Genomic DNA, 13,600 nt, shown 5'->3' on the forward strand with positions numbered 1-13,600 from the left:
TGACGTTTTACATGGACTTTCATTGTAACGCGTAACGCAAGCGTTGCACAATTAAAAGCTCCAGGGAGTGTGAAACCACAATGCACAAAAACACAGCGTTAGACGTAAAAGGTAAAATGAAAGGCTGTGGACTATCATTCTGCCTTGGAAAACGCTCACAATGGCTGTTACATCAAAACGGCCAAAATTAGCCCTGATGTGAAAGGGCCCTTAACTGGTTACAGTAATGTTGTCTGTATGCACAGTTTGGCCTGCCTTACTTTTGTGTTTAAAGTGTACCAGAGCTGAAATTAAAAAAAAAAAAAGTGTTATACATACCTGGGGCTTCCTCCAGCCCCATCCGCCTGGATTGCTCCCATGCCACCGTCCTCCTCTGCCCGCAGCTACGAGAACCGGGTCCCGTCACTTACGTCCGTCAACTCCAGTCTACGCAGGAGAAGTGCGCCCTCTACGTATCTCTCCTATGGCTGCTGGAGAGATACGCAAACAGCGCACTCCTCTTACTCCAGACTGGCTCCAACTGACGGAAGTGATGGGACCCGATACCGAAGCTGCAGACAGCAGAGCACGGTGGCATGGGAGCAGATGGGGCTGGAAGAAGCCCCAGGTATGTATACATTTTTTTTTTTTTTTTATATTTCAGCTCTGAGTCCCTTTAACCTCTTGAGGATCAGAGGTTTACACCCTCCTAGTGACCAGGCGATTTTTTTTCGCCCTGCGCAGCTTTAACAGTTTATTGCTCGCTCATACAACTTAGCACCCAAATTAATCTTACCTCCTTTTCTTGCCACTAATGTAGCGTTGTTTTGGTGGTCTCTGATTTCTGCTGCAAATATTTTTTTATTTTTTGTAATGAATGATTAGGGACAGTTGCTGTACAGACATGCTTCTAAGCTTTCTACCAAGCATCCTGTGTTCTATGGAAAGGGCAGGGGGTGCCCTGTTACAGGGAGTACATAGCATTGATCGTAAGGGCAACATTGCCAGTGACTGCAGTGGACTCCCATGACCACTAAATTCACTCAACGTGATCATGAATATGATCAAATGTTTAACAATGAGTCTATTGTGTACTTCTAAATGCAGACACGTAACCCTCTCTGCAGCGTGTGCTGATCTCTGCTACTCCCCATATGTAGAGTATAGCTGTTAACCCTCCTGGCGGTAACCCCGAGGATTTCTCAGGCCCTGCTGGGCCGATATGGATAATTTTTATTTTTTTTTGCTACACGCAGCTAGCACTGTGCTAGCTGTGTGTGCACACGGATCGCCTCTGATTCGCCGCTACCCGCCGCGCACCACCCCCAGACTGCTTGCGCAGCCTGGCCAGGCAGTGCTGAGGGGTGGATCGGGACGTCATCACGACCGTCGCCATGCCGACGGGAAAAGCCCTCCAGGAAATCCCGTTCTTTGAACGGGATTTCCTAATTGGAGATAGCCGGAGGCGATCGGAGCGGGTGGGGGGATTCGCTACATGATTTAAAAAAAAACAAAAAAAAACCAAACTTCTGCTCTGCCCCCTGACGGTTTTTAATAGACCGCCAGGAGGGTTAATCTGTACCTGGACTGATAGTAACCTATCAGCACGGTGGCGTAGTGGTTAGCTCTCTCGCCTTGCAGCGCTGGGTCCCTGGTTCGAATCCCAGCCAGGGCACTATCTGCAAAGAGTTTGTATGTTCTCTCCGTGTCTGCGTGGGTTTCCTCCGGGCACTCCGGTTTCCTCCCACATTCCAAAAACATACGGATAAGTTAATTGGCTCCCCCCTAAAAAATTGACCCTAGACTACAGTACTTACACTACATAATATAGACATATGGCAATGGTAGGGATTAGATTGTGAGCTCCTTTGAGGGACAGTTAGCGACAAGACTATATACACACACACACACACACACACACACACACACACACACACACACACACACACACACACACACACACACACACACACACACACACACACACACACACACACACACACACACACACACACACACACACACACACACACACACACACACACACACACACACACACACACACACACACACACACACACACACACACACACACACACACACACACACACACACACACACACACACACACACATATATACACACACACATATATACACACACATATATATACACATATATATATATATATATACATATATATATATACATACATTGGTGTGAAAAACTATTTGCCCCCTTCCTGATTTCTTATTCTTTTGCATGTTTGTCACACTTAAATGTTTCTGCTCATCAAAAAACGTTAACTATTAGTCAAAGATAACATAATTGAACACAAAATGCAGTTTTAAATGATGGTTTTTATTGTTTAGTGAGAAAAAAAACTCCAAATCTACATGGCCCTGTGTGAAATAGTGATTGCCCCCCCTTGTTAAAAAATAACTTAACTGTGGTTTATCACACCTGAGTTCAATTTCTGTAGTCACCCCCAGGCCTGATTACTGCCACACCTGTTTCAATCAAGAAATCACTTAAATAGGAGTTATCTGACACAGAGAAGTAGACCAAAAGCACCACAAAAGCTAGACATCATGCCAAGATCCAAAGAAATTCAGGAATAAATGAGAACAAAAGTACTGTAATTGAGATCTATCAGTCTGGTAAAGGTTATAAAGCCATTTCTAAAGCTTTGGGACTCCAGTGAACCACAGTGAGAGCCATTATCCACAAATGGCAAAAACATGGAACAGTGATGAACCTTCCCAGGAGTGGCCGGCCGACCAATATTACCCCAAGAGCGCAGAGAAAACTCATCCGAGAGGCCACAAAAGACCCCAGGACATCTAAAGAACTGCAGGCCTCACTTGCCTCAATTAAGGTCAGTGTTCACGACTCCACCATAAGAAAGAGACTGGGCAAAAACGGCCTGCATGGCAGATATCCAAGGTGCAGACCACTTTTAAGCAAAAAACATTAAGGCTTGTCTCAATTTTGCTAAAAAACATCTCAATGATTGCCAAGACTTTTGGGAAAATACCTTGTGGACCGACGAGACAAAAGTTGAACTTTTTTACAACAATTCTGCAAAGATGAGTGGGCCAAAATTCCTCCAGAGCGCTGTAAAAGACTCGTTGAAAGTTATCGCAAACGCTTGATATCAGTTATTGCTGCTAAGGGTGGCCCAACCAGTTATTAGGTTCAGGGGGCAATTTCTTTTTCACACAGGGCCGTGTAGGATTTGAGTTTTTTTTCTCACTAAATAATAAAAACCATCATTTAAAACTGCATTTTGTGTTCAATTATGTTATCTTTGACTAATAGTTAAATCAGGAAGGGGGCAAATAGTTTTTCACACCACTGTGTGTGTGTGTGTGTGTGTGTGTGTGTGTGTGTGTGTGTGTGTGTGTGTGTGTGTGTGTGTGTGTGTGTATATGTATGTATATATATATATATATATATATATATATATATATACTGTACAGCGCTGCGTAATATGTCGGCGCTATATAAATACTAAATAATAATAATAATAATAACCTGGCTGCAGTGTGTTCTGATCTCTGCTACCTCTAGTATGTACAGTATAGCTGTTCATCTGTACCTGGACTGTTAGTAACCTAGCTGCAGTGTGTGTTGATCCCTGCTAACCCCATTGTGTATAGTATATGCTTTCACTCTGTGTCTGTAATGACGGTAAACTAGTTGCAGTGTGTGCTGTTCTCTGCTACCTCCAGTATGTACAGTATAATCTGTTACTCTGTGCCTATACTGATAGTAAATTAGCTGCAGTTTGTGCTGATCCCTGCTAACTCCAATATGTACAGTATATGCTGACACTGTGTGTCTGTACTGATAGTAAACTAGCTGCAATGTTTGCTGATCACTGCTACCTTCGAATTCGGAATTCAAATGACGTCTTCAGGTGGGACCATAGGCAATGGGGGGGTTAACTTACCCAGAACTCTTCGGGGACGCCTGCGTTCCATTACACGTCGTAGGCGTAATGATTGGGCCTTTAGATTAGTAGTGCTTGCTTTCTGGCAGGAGAACAATTGTACACAGCTATTAGTGGAGGAAAGTATAGCATTAGTTCAGGTTCCGGGTTATTTCTATAATTGCATTAAATATTACAGTGTATTGCCAAAGGATTTTTGCAGTATGGAGATAGGAAGTTCAGGTAGCGTGTTATCAGAGGTGTGGCTGCTGATTTGCATATCTCAGTATTCAGGGACTTTTTATCTGATGTGTAACAATTAGCAAACAAAGCTGCACTTCACCTGAGGTATCTGTACGGAGGCCTCCATTCCCTATCCTCCGGTGCCACAGAGCCGCAGGTTCTCGTAGTTCTGTCCCATGTCCTCATGCCTGGGGTGTGCTATGCATGCTGGGAGATGTAACCGCATCAATAGGAACTATATCTCCCAGCAGGCATTGCACGGCTGGGGACAAAGGATAAAAATGTGATTCTGCTGCACGGGTGGGTAGAAGAGGGAGGCTTCCATATTGACTGGGGGCGGGGGGGGGGGGGTGGAGGCTACAGAGCAGCCCTTCCACAAGTAGGAAAACGCCTGCTGCACCCCAGAAGCCCACACAAATTTGTGAGCATAGAAGCACCGGGGTGCCCAGTATGCTTTACTTGCCGTCCCCCCCCCCCCCCCCCCCCTCCTTTTTGGTGCCCGTATGTTACTTGATTTTCCTGTTTTGATCAACTTTTCTATTTGTTCATTATATCAGATTGGCGGGGATCGATTATGCTCCATTCGTCTCAATTGATGGAAATTAGACAGTATCCGCCTGAATCGACAAATTTACTTGATCAGGCAAGATGGAAAATATTGGTTGATGGACACAGAATTGATTTTGGCTGCACTGTTTACGATCGCCCAATAAAGTCGATTGTCTAAAGTGTACCTGAGACAAAAATGGAGGAAAGGATTTTTACTTACCTGGGCCTTCCTCCAGCCCTCTGTAGTCCATCTGCTTCCTCGCCGTCGTCCTGGTCCCCTCCGCTCTGCTCCTGTGTAATCTACAATCCAGCTGGGCTACTGACTTCTGCACATGCGCTATCTCAACTGAGCGCACCATTTAATTGCGCTTGTGTGGCCAAGAGAGTTCTGCGCATTCAGTTTGCTGAGACTGTAACTGTGCTTGCGCAGGACACTTAGCTATGGGAATGTGATTTTGTGGTGTGTCCGGCTGGGACCACGCAGGAGAGGTGAAGCACGTGAGAAGTCTTGTATACTTGAATGCAAGGAGGTAATTCTAGAAGAGGACAGAAGAAGCTCATGTGCAGATGTGAGATTGCGATTGGGTTGGTATCTGGAAACTAGTGAGGAGATGTACAGGGGAGAGAGATGGTGGAGAGCTTTGTAGGTTAGGGTTAGGAGTTTGAACTGGATCCTCTGGGTAATTGGCAGCCAGTGAAGAGCTTGGCAGAGAGGAGCAGCAGAGGAAGAGCGGGAAGAGAGATGAATGAGACGAGCAGCTGAGTTCAGTACAGATTTGAGCGGGGCCAGTCTGTTAGTTGGTAGTCCATAAAGTATTGTTACAGTAGTCCAGACAAGATATTATCATTTTTATAAGAGCATGTATTAACATTTGTTAATAGTTGTGTCCTGGGTAAGATCAGGTCGGACGCGATATGTTTTTGAGTTGAAGATGACAGGAGATGGTTAGAGAGTAAATCCCACTAATATTATAAATGGGAAAGTTTGGATGTTTGGATGTTTGTTACTCGATCACCCAACAATGGCTGAACGGATTTGAATGAAGTTTGGCACACACATAGTACTTACCTGGAATAAAGTATAGGATAATTTTTATCCCCATGACCAATAAGTGGGCGGAGACAAATACATATTTCACTAGGAAAATGTAAACAGCAGCCATTCTTACACTATGAATGGTAGGGTTCTCAAACTTTGCACAGTTAGTCACTGGGTGACTGGGATTAATATTCAGGAAAGTGGGTGGAGCCTACAAAAGCCAATCAAAATTCACCTATTGGTTTTCAAAGGGAATATTTACATTGCTGCCATTCTTGCACTGTTAATGGCGCAAGCCTCAAACCTGGTACAGTTGGTCACTGGGGTTCAAATTCAAAAAAGGGGTGGAGCCACAGTCAAGCAGATTTGTTTCATTTCTGAGTAATTGTGTGTGAGGGTTAGAAAAAGTGGGCGGAGCCAACCGCAGCTAAATACATACCCGGCAATGCTGGGCCATCAGCTAGTGTGAGGATTAAATAAGAGAGAAGAATCAACTATTACCACTCTATTCTGTGCATTTAAGACTGTAAGTGCGCTTTCTCCGAACACTCAGCATGGCTGGGACCGCGCATCTGCAGTAATCTTTAAAGGGGCAATATCACGAAAAATTGTGAAATTTAAAATATATGTAAACACATACAGATAAGTTGTATGTTTCGCCCAGAGTAAAATGAGCCATAAATTACTTTTCTCCTATGTTGCTGTCACTTACAGTAGGTAGTAGAAATCTGACAGAACCGACAGGTTTTGAACTAGTCCATCTTTTCATGGGGGATTCTCAGCAAGGCTTTTATTCATTATAAAGAAATTCCCTGAAAAGGATTTTATACAATGATGTTGGCCAGTCTTCCTGTTCGCTGCACACTTTTCTGGCAGTTGGACTGAGCAATTGCCATTCACTAAGTGCTTTTGAAACTAAACAAAACCCTGAGAATCCCCCATGAGGAGATGGGCTAGTCCAAAACCTGTCGGTTTAGTCAGATTTCTATTACCTACTGCAAGTGACAGCCACATAGGAGAAAAGTAATTTATGACTCATTTTCCTCAGGAAGAAACGCACTCCTTAGTTGTATATATTTTTACATGTGTTTTAAAGTTTACGATTTTCACCGTAGTGGTTCTGTAACCCAGCTGGATCGCAGATTTCACTGGAGTACAGTGGTGGGGCCCGGGAGGACGATGAGGGGGCCCAAGAAAGTAAATTAAGACAAAAGGGAGAAAAAGATTTTTCATCTCTCGATGGTAAATGGAGTCATGTATGTTCACCTTTACACTGGAGCTGATCTTGCTGTGTGTCGGCCCCCAGCCCTGTACTCTGCTGTACGTCTGGAGGATGTCTGTGTGAGACGCGGGCCCTGGGGCTGAGGAGCTGAAAATAGCCGCTGCAGAGAGGCCTGGTGACACGTGGCGTCCCCTCCTCTCTCACAGCTGCTCCTGCGGATGATGATGATGTGTTACTGAGCTGCCTGAGAATGGGATTCTCCTGTACATGAGGAGGACAGACGGAGAGAGCACAAGAGAGGCCTTGTTATGTGATCTCCTCACACAGGATGTGCTGCAGGACTTCCTGTGCAGAGAGAGCTACATCTGCAGAAACCAGTCCCAGGCAAACCCATCAGGGCCTATTCACACTTGTGCGCTTTACAAGCCATTTCACCATCGCTGAAAAACGCTTGTACAATGAAAAGTATATGGAAGGGTTTTCATCTATGCGATTTGCTGAAACGCAAACGCGTTGCCTGCAGCATTTTCTGAGCAATTAGCGTTTCAATGTTAAGTATAGGAGCGCTCTGAAAGTCTGTTCACAATCAACAAGAGTTTTTCCAGTGATTTTTATTTATTTTTTTTCATCGATTTTACCCACAATAAAAACTTTTTCCTGTGCAGATGTCATTTCCTGTTTATGGAAGACAGACGCAGCTTATTGGACTAGAAATCGCAAAATGCTAATCGCGGAAAAACGCTTTCTGTACAGTGAAAAATTGCTGGAAAATCTGTCAGAAAAAACACTGGAAAACTCCAGAAAATCACTCAGCGTTTGCGATTAGCAATTTCTAGTGTGAATTGGACCTAAAGATAGGTCGCAAATCTTTCACGGCTCACAGCAACTATAAACTATACTACAGAAGGGAGTGGCTGCTGAAAGCCATCACTGCTGTCCCTTTCCTTATTGTGCCCATACATCTAGCAATGATGGGCAGATTCGACCAAGATACAAATCGCTCTCTGATCCAATCTGATTAGAGAGAGATCTGTCGGCTGCCCATACACCCCACGCCAATTCCTGATCGATTTCAGCACGAATCAGCCGAGTCTGTGACAATCTGCTGCTGGACCTCTTGTGTATAAATGTAACCCCTCCCTGTAACCCCCCCCCCCCTCTATTTATACACATTTGTACAGTGTCAAACGGGGTTTTGTTGCATTCATCGCTCATCACTATATCGCTTGCTGTTTCCGACGTGCACCTGATCAACCACGACGGCCCAACATCATGGAAGATGTCCGATCGCTACTGGCGACCAATTTCGGCACACAATTGGTTGCATCATCGATCGTGCATGCTCTTGACGGCACCGATTTTCCTTCGATAATTATTGAATCGGATGGTCGATCGGCCGCCAAGTTGAGAGATGTATGGAAACCTACTGTGCCAATCTCCATACACTTCTAGATATATCGGCTTCAATTCACAAAGCAGTAAAGCAGGAAACGGGTGGTTTACTAAATATTTTGCAAAATGTCAATTCACTGAGTCTGTTACCGCATGGAAATCTAGAATTACAGACTAGTGAGGTAAATACCTCCATAAATGTCAACTCACAAAGAATAAAGCAAGTGGACTGGTAGTCGAGGAGTTGGAGGTTTCATAAACTGAGGAGTCCGATGATTTTTGTACCAACTCCACAGCCCTGGTTAAAACAAGTGAGATGTTCTCCTGCCTGGAGCTGACAGTAATATCACCTCTATGCCGATGACACCCAAATCTATTTATCTATCTATAGAAAGATCAGTTTAAAGCCCAGACAAGCAGATAAGGCAACAAGTGGGAGAAATATTACAGCAGTGAAGTCACGTTTGAGAGGAGCCTCTGCAAACAGGCACCTGCTCTGATGATGTATTTCCTGTTTGGCGGCCATCTTCATTGTTTACAAAAACAATGAATAAAACAGTGATTTTATCACCAAGAAAGCAGCAGGAGCAGCAAAAATGTGACAGAGGGGGCTAGGAGAAGACTACAAACAGGCTGGTACGTTTATTTCTGTAAGATTTTCACAGTACAGATTCTCTTTTAAGGATTTCCGAGATGACAAATCTATTTTTACTCACCTGCGCTTCTTCCAGCCCCTAGAAGCCATTTCAGTCCCTTGCTGCAGCTCCGACCCTCCCCGCGTCCCGGCCAGGGACTGAACTCGTGTCTAGGGGATTGAAGGTGAGTAAAAATAGATTATATTTGTCGCCTCAGGAGTCCTTTAGGCCAGTTTCACAGTGTAAACCAGCGTTAGCGATGCGGTCCGTTGCTTCCGCTGCACCGCCGGAAACAGGCTTTCGGGAAATAACACGTTACTACGCGGTATTCCACATCTGGCATAGAGCTGAGGATGAAGTCACGCGCGCTTGAGGTCACTTCCTGCTTTGGGGTATGCGGAAGTGCACGGAAGCGTATTGTAAAATGTTCTGACCTGGAAAGGATGGTGTGTGCAGAGGGAAAACGGACAGGCACTACAGAGGTTTCTCATGAGCTAGCACCATTTCACCATTTTCAGTGTGAAACTGCTGAAGTACTCTGTATGGCCCAGAATACCTGAAGGATTTTGTTTGAACTGCATCACGCGTCCCACAACCTCAGAACAAAGTAACTTGACCACCCTCAGAGTCCAACTAAAAACTGTCATGCTGCACCTACCCCTTGGAAAGCCTTGCCCAACTGAATCAAGACAGCTCCAACCCTGGACACGTTTAAATCAAAACTGAATAGCCACCTTTTTAGTCTGGCATTTATTTTTTGGATGCATTATATGAATGAAGGACGGTCCACGGACAGTGCGCGGATCTCGTCTTTTTGTGCCACAATAAAGTCCCAGTTTAGCCATTCAAAGAAAGGGAGGATTTTCTATTTCTGCAGCTGTGTAAATAGTAATAATGCTATTGTCAGCATTCCGTGTTTGTTTGGTGGATTATGCTGAGTTGTGTACACTGTGCCAGTTATTCTGATTGTTGTGTGGCAGAATGACAGCTTTTTTTGCTTAAAGAGAACCCGAGGTGGGATTTTATTATGCTATTGGGGCACAGAGGCTGGTTGTGCACACTAAGACCAGCCTCTGTTGCCCCATGGTGTGCCTCCATGTCCCCCCTGCACGCCGCTATACCGCCGCAGTGCTGGCGACACGCAGCATGTCGCCAGCACAATGTTTACCTATGTGCTGTCTGTTAGCGCCGCTCCCCCGCCTCCTCCGTATCGGCGCTACCCGCCGCGTCACTTCCCTCCAATCAGCGGGACGGAAGGGACACAGGCGGGTAGCGCCGATAAGGAGGAGGCGGGGGAGCGGCGCTGACAGACAGGCATAGGTAAACATTGTGCTGGTGACACGCTGTGTGTCGCTAGCACTGCGGAGGGGATAGCAGCGCGCAGGGGGGTCCTGGAGGCACACCATGGGGCAACAGAGGCTGGTCTTAGTGTGCACAACCAGCCTCTGTGCCCCAATAGCATAATAAAATCCCACCTCGGGTTCTCTTTAATTAAATTAAAGCGGAACTGAAAGGTCCTTGAAAAATGAGTTTCACTTACCTGGGGCTTCTGCCAGCCCCCTGCAGCCGCCCTGTGCCAGTGGCGTGACATACCGATCTTCCGTTATCTGCAAGGAGTTTGTATGTTCTCCCCGTGTCTGTGTGGGTTTCCTCCAGGTACTCTGGTTTCCTCCCACATCCCCAAAAAATACAGATAAGTTAATTGGATTCCCCCTTAATTGGCCCTAGACTATGATGCATACACTACACGATACATACATAGACATATGACTGTGGTAAGGATTAGATTGTGAGCTCCTCTGAGGACAGTCAGTGACATGACTATGTACTCTGTAAAGTGCTGCAGACGATGTCAGTGTTATATAAATAATAATATTAATCTGTGAGTCGCCCTATAACACATATTTTTATGTCTTCCTCTCCTCAGTTGGCCGAATCGTATTTCAGCTCTTCTCCGACGTGTGCCCCAGAACATGCATGAACTTCCTGTGTCTGTGTACAGGTAGGTGTCCCGGGCGTCCCGCCGCCCCCGTGTCCCCAGCATCTTGTGGATGGTTTTCTCTTCTCTCTTTTTTTCAGAGGATAGCGTTAGAAACCAGCAGCCGTATGTATGAATATCGCGTTCGCGATAGAACGAGTGCGCCTCGATAACTTCTGGCGTGTCAATCTGCTGCTCCAGTGACGCCCTCTCTGCCTCTTCTTGTGCCCGCAGGTGAAAAGGGGACCGGAAAGGTGACAGGGAAAAAGTTATGGTATAAAGGCTCCACCTTCCATCGAGTGGTGAAAAGTTTTATGGTTCAGGGAGGTGACTTCAGCGAAGGTAAGGCCACATGACAAGCCACGTCCGCTGTGATTGGCTGCACACTTTCTGCAAAATATCTGTAAAGTCTGAGAGTTATTTTGAAGTCTAATTATAAAAGGTTGAATGCCCGGCTAGCCCACGATTGCTCAGATTTAGGCTTGTTCCCCCATCTCGCAGAACATTTATGGGACTGTATGATGCGATTCTTTGCTCGGCCTCAAAAGTGAACCAGTGTTCTCCCCAGGCTATTTTATGCCGGGATAATCTGGTGAGCACCCGGCTGTCATCAGCTCACTGCCTCATCATCCTCCTATGCCATACATGTCAAACTCCGGCCCGCGGACCAAATCTGGCCCTCAGAGCCATTAAATTTGGCCCACAAGTGGTTTCTCCACTTAGTTTTGTGTTTGGCCCACTCTAGACCACCAGGGAAGCTATATTGAAGGTGAAGGCCTAGCACACCAGGGAAGCCATATGGGGGAGGGAGGGGCAAAGCACTAGACACCAGGGAACTGTGTAGTGGAGGGAGGACCACTAGACACCAGGGAACTGTGAAGGGGGGGCATTAGACACCAGAGAACTTTATAAGGGTGGAAGGTGGGCAGTAGACATTGATGTTGGTCCCAGTGTACAATTTCAGCCCACTTTATATTTCAGTTTGACTCCCGTATCCTATGCGGTAAGCAGAGTTGCGCAGAGAAGCGTCGGCTCTGCGTTCTCCCGTCACACCCCACCCAACTGGAGAAAAAATATGTGGAGAACACTGTGACGTTCACATTTTTAGGTATCCCCGAAAAAAATCTTGATTTTGAAAAGCTCGCTTTTTGATGGCCAATCCTCCAGAGATGAAATTGGCAGGATGGATGCTATATTATATAGGCATTGGGGTCTTGGTACAGGGTCCCTATTCAGTTACTATATACGAGTGACAAAAGGCAACAGTATTACCCAACCCCTCAACATAACATTTACCCCATGATGCTAAATGCTGCTCCAATCACATTTTCCACTAATAGGACTATCCTTCCTCAAAGACCCCTCACTCCCGCATAGCTACCGAAACCTAAGTCCTCCTAGCGCTTAATATTTGTTTCTAGCTCTCTGACATAACCCCCACAGAGGTAAATGCTCTTCCACTTCCAAACCTAACATAACAACCCTGGTGCTAAATACTGTTCCCTTCACAAGCTTGACATAACCCCTCCTTGTGTCTTATGACCGACTCCCTGCCAGCCCAAAACCTTAACCTATTTTGATTCCTGGACGTAGAAACTACGTCCAGGAACCATGCGCGCTACCGCGCGCTCCTGCGGCCGATCGCGCGCGTGCACGCGCACTCCCGGCCACGGATTCGGTAGCCACGGAATCAGTGTATCGGGCGATGGTGCCCGATCACTGATTCCTCTCCCCCGCTGAAAAAGCGACAGCTTCTCTCGGAAGCTGCGCCTTTTATGGCTGTTCCCAGCACCTTTATTTCCAAATAAAATATTGTCGCCATACATTGTGATAGGGACATAATTTTAACGGTGTACTAACCAGGACATATGGGCAAATACAATACGTGAGTTTTAATTATGGAGGCATGTATTATTTTAAAACTATAATGGCTGAAAACTGAGAAATAATGAATTTTTCCATTTTTTTCTTATTCTTCCTGTTAAAATGCATTTACAGTAAAGTGGCTCTTAGCAAAATGTACCCCCCAAAGAAAGCCTAATTGGTGGCGGAAAAAACAAGATATAGATCAGTTCATTGTGAAAAGTAGTGATAAAGTTATAGGCAAATGAATGGGAGGTGAACATTTCTCACGTGAAAACGACGGAACCTGAATGGGTTAAAGTGTACCAGAGACGATGGATATTAAAGATGTTTACTTACCCGGGGCTTCCTCTAGCCCCTAGGTTCTCAACGTGTGGTACTTCTGATGGTTCCAGGGGGTACTCGGGCTTGATATACTTAACCAAGAATAACAAATTTAGAGTTTTAGAAAATGATAAATCTTATGTAAACAACCCCAAATTAGTGTTTAAGCTAATTAAAAACAATCGTAAATTCTTGAAAATTGTTTAGAACCAATTATCATGTACTATGATTAAATATATATTTGTAAAGGGGGTACTTGTGATAATGTTTACTATGCTAGGGGGTACTTGGTGAGTACATGGTTTTAAAAGGGGTACATGCCAATAAAATGTTGAGAAACACTGCTCTAGCCACATAAGCACAGATGTGTCCCTCGCCGTCCTCCTGCATGCCTCCGTCAATCAGCTCCGGTATTCAGCTCAGTGACGTCAGCAGGGGGCTT

At 45.4% G+C, this 13,600-nt stretch overlaps 1 protein-coding gene across 3 annotated transcripts in view; it reads left to right on the forward strand.

The window, feature by feature from the left end:
* Window positions 1-13,600, forward strand: part of NKTR (natural killer cell triggering receptor) — an 84,447-nt gene that overhangs the window by 12,867 nt on the left and 57,980 nt on the right. For 2 of the 3 annotated variants that reach the window (XM_068238518.1, XM_068238519.1), the window contains exon 1: window positions 11,231-11,313. Coding sequence is in view for 1 of the 3 variants with exons in the window: in XM_068238520.1 (XP_068094621.1) it covers window positions 10,921-10,995; window positions 11,206-11,313 (183 nt within the window). In the remaining 2 variants the exon portion in view is untranslated. Of the gene's footprint in view, window positions 1-10,920; window positions 10,996-11,205; window positions 11,314-13,600 lie in introns of those variants that run through there. The other variant, XM_068238520.1, reaches the window with a different exon arrangement.

This window comes from Hyperolius riggenbachi, chromosome 5 (assembly GCF_040937935.1).
Source record: "Hyperolius riggenbachi isolate aHypRig1 chromosome 5, aHypRig1.pri, whole genome shotgun sequence".
Lineage (NCBI taxonomy): Eukaryota > Metazoa > Chordata > Amphibia > Anura > Hyperoliidae > Hyperolius > Hyperolius riggenbachi.